Source organism: Pungitius pungitius, chromosome 6, assembly GCF_949316345.1.
Source record: "Pungitius pungitius chromosome 6, fPunPun2.1, whole genome shotgun sequence".
Lineage (NCBI taxonomy): Eukaryota > Metazoa > Chordata > Actinopteri > Perciformes > Gasterosteidae > Pungitius > Pungitius pungitius.
The window spans coordinates 9,929,562-9,948,834 of NC_084905.1; the positions used below are offsets into that span (position 1 = coordinate 9,929,562).

At 42.7% G+C, this 19,273-nt stretch overlaps 1 protein-coding gene across 5 annotated transcripts in view; it reads left to right on the top strand.

The window, feature by feature from the left end:
- Positions 1-19,273, top strand: part of zc3h18 (zinc finger CCCH-type containing 18) — a 30,933-nt gene that overhangs the window by 4,884 nt on the left and 6,776 nt on the right. For 4 of the 5 annotated variants that reach the window (XM_037450937.2, XM_037450935.2, XM_037450934.2 and 1 more), the window contains exons 6-13: positions 753-895; positions 1,504-1,533; positions 4,870-4,984; positions 5,279-5,538; positions 7,426-7,608; positions 11,636-11,761; positions 12,187-12,279; positions 12,514-12,792. In XM_037450937.2, the coding sequence (XP_037306834.2) occupies positions 753-895; positions 1,504-1,533; positions 4,870-4,984; positions 5,279-5,538; positions 7,426-7,608; positions 11,636-11,761; positions 12,187-12,279; positions 12,514-12,792 (1,229 nt within the window). The remainder of the gene's footprint in view (positions 1-752; positions 896-1,503; positions 1,534-4,869; positions 4,985-5,278; positions 5,539-7,425; positions 7,609-11,635; positions 11,762-12,186; positions 12,280-12,513; positions 12,793-19,273) is intronic. The other variant, XM_037450938.2, reaches the window with a different exon arrangement.

Below are 19,273 nucleotides of genomic sequence, written 5' to 3' on the forward strand. Positions count from 1 at the left end.
CCTACAGACGCGTTTAGTCGCGAATGAGGCCTATTTTAAACGGGCGGCGCAAAAGACATGGCGCGTTTGATGCAAAAAGAGCGAAGGCACTAAATCGGTTAAAAATTCGCCCGACGCTGTCGCAAAAGACAATCAGCGTTTGAGATGCTCCGCTCGTCATCACCCCCGTCCTGCTGTGCAGCGTGAATACACTTTATGAAACAGCCACTCAGCAGAGACACAGGCAGCTGAGACTGAACACCTAATAAGTTAGTTTGTGTCTTAAGCCTAGTTTATGCTTCTGCGTTTTCAGAGAAACGCAAAAGCGGCGGTCATCCAGACGTACTTCCAGGAGGAGTTGGTGAAATTAAAGCTGTGTGCAACGACGGTTGATATCATGAACCCGAACACAACACCGTTTGCGGCCCCAACGTTTGTGTAATTCACACAACAAATAAAGAGCAGAAATAGTGGTTATTTATTCCATGGTGGATAGTGGAAACGATAACAAAAAAATACGGAAATAAGCCACGCATCCTTTCATGCACGAAATGAAGCGGGAAAAAATAGGACGCGAATGAGGCAAAATAAATACCTTTACTCGAAAATTTGCTTCGCTTTTGGTTTGAACGCAGCATAAGGCTATTTTAAGCCAAATGGGTTTTGATTGCTTCCCTGTAAAACAAGGATTTCATGTGAAAAATAGTGTGTGTGTGTATAATGTTTACCATATTCCATGTTGCATTTTTATTTTGATGTTCTGTGACCCACAGGTGCTTAAGAAGGCCACCATCCGTAAGGAGCAAGAGCCCGACTTTGAAGAGAAGCGCTTTAACGTGACCATTGGAGAGGACGACAGAGAATTTGATAAAGAGAATGACTTCTTCAGAGAACGCAACTACCGCATCATCAGAGAGTAATGCCTTCTTACATCAAACACGTGCATAATGCAAAGCTTTTACAACGGACACCTTTCAAGGGTTTAAATCCAATCCAACAAAAAACACAACTTGTGATATTTTAAACTGGGTGACCTTCATGACACTGTATTCTGAGATCAATGTTTGCATTAAAGAAGTTGAAAGATAAATCCAATCGACAAAATCAACATTTAACAATGCAAAGTAAAAATGTCAATAGCGAAGTCAGTTCCACATACAGTTCTTATTATCAAGTGTTCTTTCCTCCAGGAAATGCAAAACAGGTTTGTTCAAGTCTAACACCACTAACCAATGGTAAAACAAAAATAATGGTGAAACACCATGTGTTTCACTATTATTACACAACTGCTCCATTAAACAATATCTTTCAGAGAAATAATTTAATCAAAACTAAACCTTAATCAGGTATTATTCCTGCCATTTTAATTTTTTTAAATATTTTTTTGCCATTTTAATTACATTTTTAAATGTACAAACAAAAACTCCTGCATACGCATACTCCCAATTAATGTGTAGCATCTGTACCTGATATGATATGTGTATGATGATTTATCATATTTATATAAATGTTTTCTTCTTTTAGTGAAATGGACTTCAGAGAACCTGTTTATGGGTAAGTATAGACATACTAACATAGTTATTATTATGATGCCCCTTGTGTAGGTAGATGTAACTTGAGTAGCCAGAGGGTTGTCTTATGAGTTACTTGTACTTTACTGAAGTATTTCATTTTTCTGTAGCTTTATACCGGCATATTAGTTGCTACTTAGGTTAAATTGTAATATCAGAGTTTTAATACAAATAATTTTACTAGAATGAGGGCTGACAATAGATTTAAAGAAACAAATTAATTGCACATTTTGACATTCATTACATCTACTAGTAATGAATAATCACAACGCGTGTTTTTTAGAGACTTTTGTATAATTGTATTTTACCACAAAACTCCACACATGTGATCATCTTGGAATGTTGGACTAGCAACTCTTCCTGCTGTCCTTGTGTGCTTTGCTGTGCTCTCAACTCTCCAGCATCTAGCAACGGCAATGAAGTGCCAACAATCTCCCCACATTTGGCCAGGACGTTTTAAAACCACTTGAGATGGAAGTAGCTTTGCTGACTCCAGCTAGTGATGGTTTTGTTTCCTGGGTCAAGCTGTATTAACAGCATTAAAATATTTTATTGCATTAATCTCGGCCACATTAATTACGTAGGTTAACAGGTTCATTTTGACCTCCCATATATGTATGTGTATTTTTATATATATACTGTATACACTCACCGGCCACTTTATTAGGTACCCCATGCTAGTAACGGGTTGGACCCCCTTTCGCCTTCAGAACTGCCTCAATTCTTCGTGGCATAGATTCAACAAGGTGCTGGAAGCATTCCTCAGGGAGTTTGGTCCATATTGACATGATGGCATCACACAGTTGCCGCAGATTTGTCGGCTGCACATCCATGATGCGAATCTCCCGTTCCACCACATCCCAAAGATGCTCTATTGGATTGAGATCTGGTGATTGTGGAGGCCATTTGAGTACAGCGAACTCATTGTCATGTTCAAGAAACCAGTCTGAGATGATTCCAGCTTTATGACATGGCGCATTATCCTGCTGAAAGTAGCCATCAGAAGTTGGGTACATTGTGGTCATAAAGGGATGGACATGGTCAGCAACAATCCTCAGGTAGGCTGTGGCGTTGCAACGATGCTCAATTGGTACCAAGGGGCCCAAAGAGTGCCAAGAAAATATTCCCCACACCATGACACCACCACCACCAGCCTGAACCGTTGATACAAGGCAGGATGGATCCATGCTTTCATGTTGTAGACGCCAAATTCTGACCCTACCATCCGAATGTCGCAGCAGAAATCGAGACTCATCAGACCAGGCAACGTTTTTCCAATCTTCTATTGTCCAATTTCGATGAGCTTGTGCAAATTGTAGCCTCAGTTTCCTGTTCTTAGCTGAAAGGAGTGGCACCCGGTGTGGTCTTCTGCTGCTGTAGCCCATCTGCCTCAAAGTTCGACGTACTGTGCGTTCAGAGATGCTCTTATGCCCACCTTGGTTGTAACGGGTGGTTATTTGAGTCACTGTTGCCCTTCTATCAGCTCGAACCAGTCTGGCCATTCTCCTCTGACCTCTGGCATCAACAAGGCATTTCCGCCCACAGAACTGCCGCTCACTGGATGTTTTTTCTTTTTCGGACCATTCTCTGTAAACCCTAGAGATGGTTGTGCGTGAAAATCCCAGTAGATTAGCAGTTTCTGAAATACTCAGACCAGCCCTTCTGGCACCAACAATCATGCCACGTTCAAAGTCACTCAAATCACCTTTCTTCCCCATACTGATGCTCGGTTTGAACTGCAGGATATTGTCTTGACAATGTCTACATGCCTAAATGCACTGAGTTGCCGCCATGTGATTGGCTGCTTAGAAATTAAGTGTTAACGAGCAGTTGGACAGGTGTACCTAATAAAGTGGCCGGTGGGTGTATATTAGGGCTGTCAAATGATTAAAAATTTGAATCAAATTATTCAGAATTTTCAGTGGATTAATCATGATTAATCACTATTTGCAATTACATCTTAATCCTAACCATTTTCTCTTTCTGAAATGCATACTAAAGATAAATAACAGGACACAGATACATAATTATCATTATTATTATTATCATCATTATTATTTTTTACATAAATACATGTTATTGATATTTGACTTGGTTTAATTCATCCCAGAAAATAATCAAATCAATGTTATTTGATAAGTTACAGACTGCCACTCTGCTGCGGCAAAACGAGTTTGTGCTCCTGATGGTCCAGGGCTGCGATGACCAGACATGTCAACCCTCCCGAATTTCAAAGCCCCTCCCGAAAATCTCCCGGACCGACCTTTCTCCCGAATTTCTCCTGATTTCCACCCGAACAACAATATTGCTGCACCATCCGTCACTGGGCGCGCCGTTTCAGACCGAATATTAATAAAAGTTACACCTTGAAGTTGAGCGCGGCAATTAGAACGGAAAACGATGAGACTGGCGCTGCAAAGAAAACCTAGCACCCCCCCCCCCCCCCTGCCTGCAGGTGGCAGTAATGTGCATTCCCTAAAGGAAGAGGTTCTTTCCGGACCGGAATAATTTGTCACACTGCGCATGCGTGAAATGTGTTAAAAAAATTGACGTAATTAACGACGAACAACTAATTAACGTCGTTAACGCGCTATTTTTGACAGCCCTAATATACATATATATATATATATATTCAAAATATTTTCCCCCTCTACACTCGTACACACACACACAGGGGCAATCTTTTATTGTGTGCGCTCAAGATTTACTAGCTGCGATATGAACTGTTAAGGTTCGGAAAGCCCTCGAGGGAGATCGCACTAACATGAATCAAAAGACTCCCCTAGCTTGGATTTAAAATTCTAAAAGTATTTAATAACCAAACAAAGTGATAAGGAATACAATTTACATATATATATATGTATATATATATTTCGCAAAATAGAGAATCCTCAGACTAAGTGAAATATGACTTATCAAAGCGGCTGATGGAAAATTCTCCCGTTCTGGTCCTTTGAAAACCCCACGGGGCGGGGGGGGGGGGGTTGTCTTTTGGGTGCATTTAAATGTCATTGGCTTCTCCTTCAACTGTGTCTCCTCCTGGTTCATCCTCTTCACATCCAAGTATGAATCTGCTGCGGTAACCTGAAACCTGTCTTATCTTTCCCTCACATTCCATGTAGATACATTTGGCTTTATGCCTCAATGAGTGACTATAACATAGCATACATAGTTTGTCTTAGTTTGAACCTCCTCAGCGCATTCAGACATTTTGAATGGAAGTGGGAAGAGAATACAAAACATTTTTCCCTCTGTGTTTAATCAACATCAAAGTATTTTTTAATGAGGTATTGTTATTCAAATGTGTTTTCCTCCACAGTGACCAATACGCAGATCCATACTATGACTATGAAATGGAGGCCCTCTGGAGAGGTGGTCAGTATGAAAACTTCAGAGTGCAGTACACAGAAGCTCCTCTTCCTTACCACTACACTGTAAGTATCCTTCATAGTGGGCTCAGAATGCTCTTTAACATCAATGTTTTCAAACCGGGAACAAATCATGAACGGAACAGTGGACATGATGACATTTATAAAGACCATTTTATAAAAAAGGTCCAATAAAGAATTCCATATCTACTGTTATTGGAGTTACCCTGGCTAAAAATGGTATTTTCCTAGTTTTTGGTTCTAATTACAAATAAACAGGGACTCTATACATGTAGAATAAGAATGGAATTGGAATAAATGAATTGGCACAGACAAAAATGAACATATCCATCTCAACAGGAGCGTGAACGTGAGCGAGACCCCCGAGAGCGGCCCCGCGACAGAGAGAGAGAAAGAGATCAACGGGAGAGGGAGCGCCGGCAGAGGGAGAGAGAGCGGGAGCGTGAGAAGGAGAGAATGCGGCGAAAAGAAGAGTGGGAAAGGGATCGAATGAAGCGGGATGAGAAGGAGAGGCCGAAGATGCGTCCCCCTCGAGACCCCAGAGAGAAAAAAGAGGAGGACAAACTGAAGCCACGCTCTCCCCTCAGCCTGCCACCAAAGTGAGTGGATTTCTCTTACTCTATGTCTCAATATACCAGGAAAGATTTATGTGTCATGTTTTTGTGGTTATTGTGTGTGTTGGATGTAGACAGGTATGCGTTAATATTACTGGTGTCCATCTCTGATGGTTAACAAATTGGTTTTGTTTGGAGATACATTAGTTGCTATGCAAAATAATTTGCAGTTGTAACGAGTGGTTATTTAACTTACTTTCGCCTTTGTATCATCTCGAACCAGTCTGTCCATTCTTCTCTCCTCACATAAACTAGGGCTGCAACTAACGATTATTTTTTGGATTAATCGAGGAATCTGATAACTTTATTTCCAACTCTTTATTCTAAAACAGAACTGCATTACATTACATGTCATTCGCTGGCGCTTTTATCCAAAGCGACTTACAATAAGTGCATTTCCACATAGAGATACAAACTCAGAAGAACAAGTAATAAGAAAGTAAAATTTTGATCAAATAAGCAGTTTCAAAATGTGTTATAGAAAAGTGCCATTATAAGTACAATTTAAGTGCTACCATTTGTTAGTGCTACGGTTTGCTAGTGTTTTAGTCAAAGTAGAGTCTAAAGAGGTGTGTCTTGAGTTTTCGGCAGAAGATGTGAAGGCTCTCTGCAGTCCTGATGTCATCAGAGAGCTCATTCCACCATCTGGGAGCCAGGACAGCAAAGAGTCGCGATCTCGACAAGTGTTTTTCTCTCAGTGAGGGAGGAACAAGCAGCTTGGCAGATTGTGCAGGTTGGGATGTAGGTTTTGACAATGTCCTGGATGTAGACTGGACCCGATCCATTCACAGTATGTGAGAACCAAAGTTTTGAACTGGATGCAGGCGGCCACTGGTAACCAGTGAACAGAACGGAGAAGTGGTGTGGCGTGAGAGTATTTCGGAAGGTTGAAGACCAGTCGAGCTGCTGTTACTCCACCTATTGTTCTGGTGGGGAATAGCTTTGCAACACGTGCAAGCCTTGAACCATGAATTGAAAAAAATTGAAAGTCCGTTGACTCTGAAGCATGCGCCAGCCTTAACATCATCTACCGTATAACCCACAATATAATGCCAGTGCACTAGACTACCGTATATGGCAGCATTACAATTAACACATACAAATATATTTGTCAACAATAATAGAAAATGCACGAAGCATGAAATGGTGACAATTGACAACCAATTGAAAAATGAATGGTCCAAAAAAGGCGAGTAAATAAAAACGTGTCATGCGAACTGCTTTGCTGCTGTTATTAGCGAGCTGACGCTAGCTTGATCAGCTGGATGATGAGTAAACAGCAGAAGAGCTGCTGGAGGCTCCTTGCGTTCCTCACGTCAAAACGGGTGGTGCTCCAGACGTCTTTGCCTGCATCATATGACTCACAACAACTCCCGGCTGCCGTTTCGTCTACACAACGAATCGATAATGTAATTTGTTGCCTTTTAATAAGCTATTTCATCGATTCGTTGTTTATGAACAAGGCTACAGGACCAATGCTGGGATTACGTGTCTTGCCCAAGGACACATCGACAGGCAGGTTAGCCAGGCCTGGGATCAGATCGCCAACCCTCTGATTGCTACAGTCGCCCCCGTTCAAAGTCACTTAAACAAATTGTAGCACTTAAATTGTACTTTTAATGGCTCTTATCTTTAACAAGTTGTTGTAATTGGAAAAAGTGAAGACTGTGAACTGCGTAAAAATATTTTATTGCACTCATCTCGGCCACGTTAATCACATAGGGCTGTCCAAATGAACGTGTTCTAATATATAGAAGGGCTGACGTAAGCCAGCCCAAAGCATATGTCTTATCAAATCGTCTTAAGCCATGCTTTATAACGCAGCATATTAACTGCCTAGCAAGCACAACCTTACATTTTTTATATTCTCAGCAGGCCAATGGAGCCTCCCTCCAAGAAGGAGGACGTTCCAGTAATGAGACGACCAGATGAGTGGAAGGATCCCTGGCGTCGGTCCAAATCTCCCAGGAGACGTCCTGGTATTGATTCCCCACCCCGAGGGCGGCGCCGACATCGGCCTTCAGGCTCCTCAGTCTCTTTGTCCAACTCCTCCAGGTAGGAATTCCTCTTTCAAGTCTGGCTATCCTGTCTTATGTAAAGGAAAGTAGTTTTCAAGTGTTGAAACTCAAGCAACATTTATCAACATTTATGCTGAAAAAAGCCTTGGCGTCGGGGAGGTACAGATGGACAGACTTTTCAATTGATGTGTCTAGTGTATTAAATAGAGGATATGCAGACATTTTCCTTGGAGTGCAGGTCGGCTAGACTCCTCCTTGCTCACTTCAGGGTCCTTGAAGCGAGCAAGTCTTCTAGGGACGACAGATCTCTGCAGAGTGGATGACACGCTGCAGCCTGCCCTTGTTCTTTGCTGTGGCTGCAGTGTACCAGACAGTGAGTCCACCCTCTGCTCCTCCATCAATGATGGCCGTGTAGAAGTTCCCCTTTATTGTCTTCAGCTGCCTCAGAAGGTGCGCGAGCATTTTGAATTACCGTATTTTCGCGACAATAAGGCACACTTAAAATCCTTTTTTTTTAAATCAAAAAACGACAGTGCGCCTTATAATCCGGAGCGCCATATATATGGATCAATTGGTTGATCCATACTGGTTAACGAGGATCCATTGGAGGGAAACTCTGGTGCCAGCAGCCGCGGTAATTTCAGCTCCAATAGCGTATATTAAAGCTGCTGTAGTTAAAAAGCTCGTATTTGGATCTCGGGGTCGAGCTGACTGTCCGCCGCGAGGCGCCACCGTCTGTTCCAGCCGCTGCCTCTCGGTGCAAGATGGACAAAAGCATTTGCCAAGAATGTTTTCATTAATCAAGAACGAAAGTTGGAGGTTCAGAGATATTGTTAATATCCACATTAACGTTTGAACAACATTACCATGGGAGTGAAGCGTATTCAGAACGCTTAATAAAGTTTGATTTAGCACAGCCCGATCTAGTGGAGGCATAACGCAACCCCAGTCAAACATTTTACTGCAGTATCTTTTATTCTATGCGCCTTATAATCCAGTGCGCCTTATAGTCGCGAAAATACGGTAACTTTAAAAAGTGCGTCAATGGCATAATATGCGTCAACGTAACCTGGCACGAGAGCACCACGTTGTCCCGTTTTGACGTGAGAAACCTAAAGAGCCTCCAGCTCTTCTGCTGTTTACTCGTCATCCAGCTGATCAAGCTAGCGTTAGCTCGCTAATAACAGCAGTAAAGCAGTTAGCAAGACTAAAGACACGTTCTTATTTACTCGCCTTTTTTGGACAATTCATTTTTCAATCGGTTGTCTTGTATATATTTCGTGCTTCGTCACATGTTGGTTATTGTTGACAAATATATTTCTATGTGTTGTACTTTTTAATGCTGTCATATACGGTAGTCTAGTTCGCTTGCGCATCTATTGTGGGTTGTACGGTAGTTGATGTTATGCCTGTAAAGGGAGAGACACGGAGATCCATTAAACCAGCGCGGCTAGCCAAGAAGTCTCTAATGCATTTATTTTAGGGCTGTCAAATGATTACAAATTTTAATCAATTTTCAGTGGATTAATCGGTATTAATCACTATTTGCAATTACACCTTAATCCTAACCATTTTTTCTTTCTGAAATGCATACCAAAGATAAATAACAGGACACAGATACATAATTATCATTATTATTATTATCATCATTATTATTTTTTACATAAATAGATGTTATTGATATTTGACTTGGTTTAATTCATCCCAGAAAATAATCAAATCAATGTTATTAGATAAGTTACAGACTGATTTCCCTGCATGGCTCTAGAAGGGTCTCGAGCCTCTGCAGTTTATCCCACTCTGCTGCGGTCGGCACAACGAGTTTGTGCTCCTGATGGTCCAGGGCTGCGATGACCAGACATGTCAACCCTCCGATATTTCCGGGAGACTACCGAATTTCAAAGCCCCTCCCGAAAATGCCATTTTAAATTCATCTTACAGCACTTGGTTATTCTTAAGCTGTATTTAGATGTGGTGTATAAATTTACTTAACTTGCAATGATGGTAATAATTGATACTGATAATAATTGAATTTATACTTAAGCTTCAAGTAAACTTCATGTGTGTCTGAGTGTGCATCTGAGTGTAGTATAGAGAAGTTCTGAAGTTGAAACAAATCCTGCAAAATTTTTATATTTATATTTTTCTTTATTTAAAAAAAAATCTTCAGGAGGAGCGACCTGTACTTTCTGAAGTATTTTTGCAATGTGAATTTTTGGTTCTTTTTTAGAATAACGGGTTGGAAACTAAAGCTTTTTAATGGTGTTTTTTTATCCGATTCATTCAATGTATTACGCATATTACGCTGGGCTCTTGTTAGCAATTGTGTGCTCTTCTAGCGACAGAAGGTACTAGAGAATTTACTTTTTATATAACTTTATATGTAAATGATTGAACTAGAAGTATAAAGACAAAATACATTTGTGTCTCCTGTGTGCATTCATTAATACTGAGACGGATCGGACCCGAAAATTTGTATTTTTCCGTACAATTTTGTAATGTTATTTGAAGTGCCTGTGGTCTATCAGGAAACGTTTTCTGCCATTATGTTAGATATACATGGAATTTGACTTGGCGGTTGGTGCATGACGGAAGACAGTACAATAATGACATAGTGCAGCAATAAGATAAAAATATAATAAAATATATGCTATGGGTTAGTACGCTAAAGCTATGGGTTAGTAAGTTGAGAAATAAAGAGAGTGCACCAGCTAAACAGCAAGTGACAAGTGAAAGGGACAAAGTGAATATACATGGGAGTGCGTGTCAGTCAGGGGGGGACCCGGGCTCTGTTGATGAGCCTGACTGCCAAAGGGAAGAAACTGTTAGTGTTGCGGGTGTCAGGGGGGCTAGGGCCACAAGGACCTGGAATCAAAAGCAGACTCGACGCAAGGCAGATAAATTCAAGTCGGCAGGCAAAGTTTTACGGGAAGGCACACTGGAGGAGATCGCTGCTAAGCTCATGGGAAACGAGACAAACTGGCACAGAACAATTCGTCGGCAAGGGCTAAATACACTGGGGAACGAGACACAGGTGCAAACAATAAGGGTGGGGCTTGTAATCATGGGGGCAGCGGCACACAGGTAGGCGGTGTCTGAAACGAGAGGGAAGGGTGATTGACAGAAGACACACAGAAAATCACTTCGTGACCAAAATCCCCAGTCTGGGTGTTACAGCGGGAGCTCTTAGTCCTGATGGACCTCGGCCTCCTGCCGGATGGAAGGGGCACAAACAGCTACAATCTTTCTAGCCTGCTTCGAGGTCCTGGAAGCAAACAAGTCCTGGAGAGACGGCCGATTGCGGCCAATTACCCTCTCTGCAGATGACACGCTGCAGTTGTTGGTGTACAGGGAGAAGAGCAGAGGGGAAAGAACTGAGCCTTGGGGGGAATCGGTGCTGATGGACCGAGAGGCAGACGTGTTTCCCCAGCTTGGCGTTCTGCTTCCTGTCGGACAGGAAGTCAGTGATCCACTTGCAGGTGGAGTCGGGCACGTGCAGCTGAGAGTTTGTCCTGCAGCAGAGACGGGATGATGGTGTTGAAGGCAGTACGGAAGTCCACAAACAAGATCCTGCCGTAGGTTCCTGGGGAGTCCAGATGCTGGAGGATGAAGTGGAGGGCCATGTTGACAGCATTGTCTACAGACCTGTTGGCTCTGTAGGCGAACTGCAGGGAGTCCAGGAGGGGGTCGGTGAGGGTCTTCAGGTGGGACAGGACCAGCCGTTCAAAGGACTTCATGACTACAGAGGTCAGGGTGACGGGCCTGTAGTCACTCAGTCCTGTGATCCTGAGCTTCTTGGGAACCGTGATGATGGTGGAAGCCTTGAAGCAGGCTGTAACGTGGCATGTTGTCAAGGAGGTGGTGAAGATGGTGGTGAACACAGCACAATGCTTCAGGGTGTGGGGCGAGACTGAGTCCGGTCCGGCTGCTTTACGGGGGTTCTGTCCTTTGAAAAGCTTGTTACTATACATTATTAACAAACCTATTCATGTAAGATTTGTCATTTTCTGTTTTAAAAAAAAGTCCTTATCTTTACTCCTTGTGCTTTGTATGTTTTTCCTCAGGTCTTCCTCTCGCTCTTCATCCTATACCGGTTCTGGGTCGTCTCGCTCCCGTAGCCGCTCCTCATCCTTCAGCTCCTACTCCACCCACTCATCCCAGCGCAGCTCATTCAGTGGCAGCCGCTCTAGGTACCCATGTCTTTTTATGTCTGTGTATTTTTGTACACTCCTCAAAACGTTTGTGCAAGCACACTTATATATTCCTGGCTATGCTAGATGATGTCAGTGTTACTGATGGCAGGTGTCTCTGTGTGGTAGCTCCTGTGTGTAAATTGGCAAATTAAGTGATGTAAGGTTAAAGAGCTTTGAGCGGTCTGAAGACTAGAAAATAGAAATACAAGTACAGTCCCTTTACCTGTGAGATTTCATAAACTGTGCTCATCTCATTTAAATGTATTTAAAAAAAATATTCAATCTTATTTAGAATAAAATATATAGAAGATCTGTTGTTTCTGAAGGTCTTAGTGCAGTATTATGAAACCATTTGAAACTAGTATGTGATCTAATCTTGAAATTAAACTGCATAATTCCATTTTTCTTGCTACGATTTGTAGATCTCGATCATTTTCCACATCCCCTTCGCCGAGTCCAGCAGCACAGAAGAATGCAAAGAACAAGCCAGATCTCCCCCAAGTGTTAGCTAAAGGGTAAAGTTTAAGTGCTTACATTATTTTGATCCATTGTCAGCCATATATTCTACCATCCTTGTAAATAATGTCATACTTTGAAATATCGATGATGTCTCTTGTTTTGACTCTCCAGCAACTTTCATTTTTCATTAGCTAGAGCACTGCATGTGCATTGTAGTTGCTGTCACATGTTTGCCTATCACTGTGTGTGTGTGTGTGTGTGCTTGAAGAAGTGCCCTTTCCATCCCCAAGCATGTCGATGAAGCCGGGTGCCATGCCCCCTCCTCGCAGGGAGAAGCCTCCCATGAAGAAAGCTCCTAGTCCTCCTTCCCCTGGTGGACTGCAGGGCAGACCCTCCAAACCTCTTGCAGAAGGAGGGAAGCCTAGCACCAATCCCCGGGAACCTGGGAGCGCAAGTGGCGGGGCGGCGAGCAGTGCAGCAGGGAGGCCCCCACCTCCAAGGGAACCCGGGAAAACGCCCAACCCGAGAGAAGACAGGCGTAAAGAACGGCAGCAGCATCCTCCACGGAGGTAGGTGTCTCTCCCTCCACTTATTTTGAGGCAACGGTGGTGATGTTAGGGTAAGTGATGTTCAAAAAGCTAATGCATCAATGAATGACACTACATTGTCGGCTATGGTGTCAGATTTGACTAACGCTCATTTGATCAACGGTAGGAATCTGTAAAAGTTCTGCTCTAGTTGGTCTATTCAAACTGCTCGAGTTGTTGTTGCTCACCTTGTCGACATTTTTTGGGGGGCTAAGATAGCTGATAGGGTGGATAGATTTCGAGGGGGGGCTGGGGGAAAGAAGTAGATTTAGAAAGGGGGGTCGGGGGTTATCTGTTAGGGTTGACGGGAGAGAGATGGGAAGAGACTGAGAGTGATTAAGAATGGGGAGGGGTCAGGGTGGAGGGGGGCAAGCGAGGGGTTTCATAATGTTGGTCTGTTGACAGAAAGCATAGCTGCGTCATGTGACTCCACTAATGAGCTAATATGGTTCCGCTGTGTGAGACAGCCACAGCAACGGCGCAGCTGGGTTCATTAACGCGCTGATCAAAGGGCTATGAGTATAACAGCGATTTACACAGAATCCACACCTCAAACAAGTGTCCTTTTTTGCAAAACTATACAGTTATCCAAAAAATACGGTGACCCAAGACTCTACCGACTATGTGGTTAGTATGTCTGTCCGGTCATAAATACGCTCTAATGGTAGTTGACGAAACGTGTACCTTATGTTTTTTGTTTTTAAATATGTCACCAGATATGTATTGGAGCCTATGGGGCTTGAGGCAGATGTCGTCTGACTCTCAAAAGTAAATGTCTGTGGGATTCCATAGCCACATGAGTACAACAATCACTAGCACGCCATTATTTTTCTCCAAAATTAAGCCTGAAGAGTGAATATTTTGGCTATAAGGACAAACTACAAATAGATCCTGATGCTGGTCTACCCTCTAGATCCCTCCAACATTCCAATGCCTCACTCCAGTTTTCTACATAGAAACCCGTGTAACAGACTGAAAAACTAATGAAACATGAACAGTGATTATGAAGAAAGTTAAATAGATGTCAACAAGCAGTTTTTAAAAATAGTTTTTGTCAAGATTTTAAAGTTAAAATGGTGGCTGTAGCTGTAAGATTGATGGAGCAGATATACACTCACCGGCCACTTTATTAGGTACCCCATGCTAGTAACGGGTTGGACCCCCTTTTGCCTTCAGAACTGCCTCAATTCTTCGTGGCATAGATTCAACAAGGTGCTGGAAGCATTCCTCAGGAAGTTTGGTCCATATTGACATGATGGCATCACACAGTTGCCGCAGATTTGTCGGCTGCACATCCATGATGCGAATCTCCCGTTCCACCACATCCCAAAGATGCTCTATTGGATTGAGATCTGGTGATTGTGGAGGCCATTTGAGTACAGCGAACTCATTGTCATGTTCAAGAAACCAGTCTGAGATGATTCCAGCTTTATGACATGGCGCTTTATCCTGCTGAAAGTAGCCATCAGAAGTTGGGCACATTGTGGTCATAAAGGGATGGACATGGTCAGCAACAATACTCAGGTAGGCTGTGGCGTTGCAACGATGCTCAATTGGTACCAAGGGGCCCAAAGAGTGCCAAGAAAATATTCCCCACACCATGACACCACCACCACCAGCCTGAACCGTTGATACAAGGCAGGATGGATCCATGCTTTCATGTTGTAGACGCCAAATTCTGACCCTACCATCCGAATGTCGCAGCAGAAATCGAGACTCATCAGACCAGGCAACGTTTTTCCAATCTTCTATTGTCCAATTTCGATGAGCTTGTGCAAATTGTAGCCTCAGTTTCCTGTTCTTAGCTGAAAGGAGTGGCACCCGGTGTGGTCTTCTGCTGCTGTAGCCCATCTGCCTCAAAGTTCGACGTACTGTGCGTTCAGAGATGCTCTTATGCCCACCTTGGTTGTAACGGGTGGTTATTTGAGTCACTGTTGCCCTTCTATCAGCTCGAACCAGTCTGGCCATTCTCCTCTGACCTCTGGCATCAACAAGGCATTTCCGCCCACAGAACTGCCGCTCACTGGATGTTTTTTCTTTTTCGGACCATTCTCTGTAAACCCTAGAGATGGTTGTGCGTGAAAATCCCAGTAGATTAGCAGTTTCTGAAATACTCAGACCAGCCCTTCTGGCACCAACAATCATGCCACGTTCAAAGTCACTCAAATCACCTTTCTTCCCCATACTGATGCTCGGTTTGAACTGCAGGAGATTGTCTTGACAATGTCTACATGCCTAAATGCACTGAGTTGCCGCCATGTGATTGGCTGCTTAGAAATTAAGTGTTAACGAGCAGTTGGACAGGTGTACCTAATAAAGTGGCCGGTGAGTGTATGAGTTATATATAAGTTTAAGAGGATTTGAGAGAAAACTGCATTGGAAAACCATGTTAAAAATAAATGATTATTGATTTAAATGAATTCAAGCATAAGAAGTAGAAAGCTGAAAAGTCATAGCAGGAAATGTCCTTAAGGAGCTAGATATTTTAATATTTTAACGGTTTCAATAACTGAAAGTTTAAAGGAGGAGAAGCAGATCAAAATATGTATGGTAGAAATGGAAAGAAAAGAATAAAGCTTAACACTTTTTGCAATGCCTAACAGTTTGCTTAACAGCATTCCAACAACTAGCTTTAGCACGTCAATGCTGGGCTTGCTACTGAAGTTATACTGAATATAAACACACTTTTACTCTTAACTAAATTGTAACAGTGGATGAAAACGTACCTATACATTTCCTTTCATGTAGTGCTTGACATTTTCCGATCTGCAAGCTTTATCTTTTATACTTCATTGTTTCACATCATGGATATATCAGTCAAACCAAGTAGGATTCTGACTGTGTACTGTGTATGCACTTACTACCGGGAGATCAAAAAAGGCCCTGTCCCTGAAGTCTCAGCTATGACCTTTCATTGTATCTTGCGCATTGGATTAAAAAGCTTGTTCTGATCCTTTTAAAATGGTTTGTGGTCATAGCGTGGGCATACAGGGAAACCATCTGGATGCACATGGAAGGGACGTTGGCACGTTTTGTTTACCCATCTCAAATTTGCAAGGAAGTTTGTCCACAGTTGATCGCATTATAACTGATACTTTTACAATAAGCAGAACTGTGTTTAACAATACTTCCACATTTGCATATTTCTGTTTGTGTGCGGTATGAAGTAATACCACATTCTAGGGGAAGACCATGAAGATTGGATGTGAGCAAGAGCTTGGGTGGATGGCTCTCTTTTTCAGAGAGAGAGAGAAAGCTGAGGGCTTGTGATGCTGTTTCCAGGTGGGTGGATGGGTGTGTAGGCAGAATGGATCCCACTGTGGAATTTATCCTGGAAAACCAGTTCAACCCTGTTTGCTATTCAGATTACCAGAGATATAGGCTGCTGATACTGACAATGGCAGTGGGATGACATTCCGACGTGTCACAGACGACACCTCTGTAGCTTCATCAGGTGCTATGAAAACAAAATACCGGGCAAAGGTTGTATCGAGGAAATAACAGCTGTTGACGTTCTTAAGAAACTGCATTTTGAATAATATAGGAGAACATGCTGCCAGACTGTGCATCACAAGGTACAAGAGGCTGGCCAACAGTTTGAGGGTGTTGTTGTTGCTGCAACCCTCAAACTGTTATTGTTATTTATCTTCATTATTGAAGATAAATAACTTGTGCTTTTCAGCACAAAATAGTTGTAGCCACCAAACGTGTATCGAATTTCAGTAGTCTATTAAAAAATGGTCTCCGTACTTGCATGTAATCAGCTTTGGGTCTCGCACCATCTCATTCGATCTCCTCGCTCATGACGTTGTCCACCTTAATTGTCTGGTTGTGACAGCTCGAATTGCCCAAAACCGATCATTTGCATTACTGAATTTGATCTACCTACATTATAATGTTGCATAAGGGTGACACAACTACTAATGTGACCAGCCATGTAATACATGCAATTCAGTATAACTTTTGTCATTTACAGAGCAGCCATGTATTCCATGAGCTAACCTCAGTTTCTGTTTCTGCTTTCATTGACTATCAACACTTTGTACTTCCTTATAAAACATCAATGTCTCTCGTTCATACATACAAAGAGCCCCAGTTTGTGTGTTTCATTCACATTCTTTGATTTATTCTGTTTTGAGGGAACTTGGGTGTGGAGGGATAGATCGATCATTGCCCTATTTCCCTGGTGATGACGCATTAAGGAGCAGGTGTTTCATTCCTTTAACATACCGGGGTGTCACATTCCTTCCATGATCTTCGCCCCCGCAACTATGCGTGGACAGGTGCAGCGATGCCTGTGGCATGTAGCGGTGTTATGGATGATTATTCTACGGTAGATACTAGGTGATAATGGCTGACGCATGTGTGTTTTGGAGATTTCATAATGACGTGTTTTGATGTTTTGAAAGTAAGAATGTAGCAAGACGAAGGACCATTAGATGACTGAAAAGTATATATTCTATTCTTGAGTTGAGATTGCGTTCTTTGTGATCTGTTGTGTTTGAATAATCTTTTTTCCATCAGTAAAGTGAGGTTGATTTCTAATCTTAGTTTAAGGCTTTAGATTAGTATGTGTCCTAAGACCTTTGTTGGCCTCTCGCTCTGGCTTTTATGTATTAGTTTTAGATATTGGCCAGACACCCCTGATAATATAACACAAGGATATTATTCAATGTCAAATCAGCCCCCCTCCCCCCCATATATAATGGAGGGGGAAACACTGAGTACCCCCCAAAGCACAGTAAGACAAAAAAATGTCTACGGGGCTTTTCAAGGTTGGGTTACCGGGGGTCCCAATTTGGAGGGGATGCCACTAGGGATGAGTATCGTTTGGGTTTTTTTCCGATACTGGTGCCTAAACATTTTTTTTTTTTTTTTTAAAGGACAAAACAATAATTAAAATGCCAAGGCAAAAATGTCTCTTCAAATTGAACAATAGATTAACTGTTTAAACAATACTGCAAATTTAAATAAATAAACACTTGGCTTCAAACTACGGCTTTGAACTTTTAAACTTCAAACTATAAAGAATATATTAATGGTTTGTAACTTGGTGTTTCCCCTCTATATTATTTCCTTAGAATTTGGGGCATATTAATCATATCATTTAATTTTAGATTCATGCTCATTGTGAGGAAATGTCACGTGTCTGCGTCTCAATGCGGCTTATAGGCTGGAACATGGTTCTGCGTTCTTGTGTCGACGGACTCGTTTCATTTCATGGTTCAAAAAGGCTTGCGCGTGTTGCAAAGCAATTCACCGCCAGCAAAAAGTTTTTTGTTGAAGACGACCTAGAGAGTGATGTATTTGTGTGTGGAAGTTGTTGGTTTGTTTACCAGAGACTTTTTTGCCTCGTGCATCACCACTGCTGCTTTTCATTGCATTTTTTTTGCGGACATATTTGTCCCGTATTTCCCTCCACAACTTTGTTCGGCAAACCGACGTTTGCGGAGATCTGCGTCCACTATAAGGACGCCATCCGCGCGCCCTTATTGGCCGCCATGACGGGTTGTATCAGTGGTCCTATTTACGGGGGTTTTCTGACAAAAACTCTTCAAACTGATTCATTCTCTCATAAAAAAATCTTTGTTTTAATAATGGAGGAATTATGCTATGAAACCGGAAATGTGAGACTCACAGCCTTGTGGGTTGCGCAAGCTCGCATAGCTCTTGACGCAAGTTTAGAAAAATGGGTCGACGCACACAAGAGAAGGTGAAAAGGCAGCAAGGGGCTCTGTGTCTGCGTGTTCTTGCGTTTCTCTGAAAACGCAGAAAGAACGCTGTGAAAGAACGGTCAAACTTTAATAACAGAGGGAAACACTGACTTAAGTAAATAGAAATAGAAGGTAGATGGCTAGCTAGCCGCTGTAGCGTTAGCTGCTGTGAGGATGGTGTCATCACAGTGTGTAGATAAAGTGTTTCAGAAACCGAAATCAAGCACCGAAATCTCCGTTGCGTTTCGGTACGGCAGGTACCGGTCTTGTAGGAACCTGTGCTATGTTGGTACCGGTTCTCGGTACCCAACCCTACTTGTGGGACCTGTGCATTTCCACATACCGCGTTGTGCGGCCACCTCTAGGTGGACCTTGAAAAGGCCGGGGAGAAAGTGGAGCTTACCCTCTCGCTGTCGGGAAGAACGGGTCTGGATTGCCGCCCTTTCACTCACAGAATTCTACATCCACTGTTTTCTCTGGACTCTGTATGAGAGTATCAGGGTTGGACATTAGCACTAGCCAAATGCTGGTAAAATGTGGCTGTACAAGTGACTCTCTCAGTGGGCAGGAAAACAATGGTAATCTAATGAGTGGTCGCAGTGGCAGGAGGCCATATCTCTGGCTGGATCATATCTGTTACACCCTCTTTGAGTTTTCCATTGCTGTAGCAGCTGGTGACTCCAGGTGTTGCGGAGGGGCCCAGTGTTTTCCCAAGGCCACAGAGCAGAGACCAGCAATGGTTGATTAAT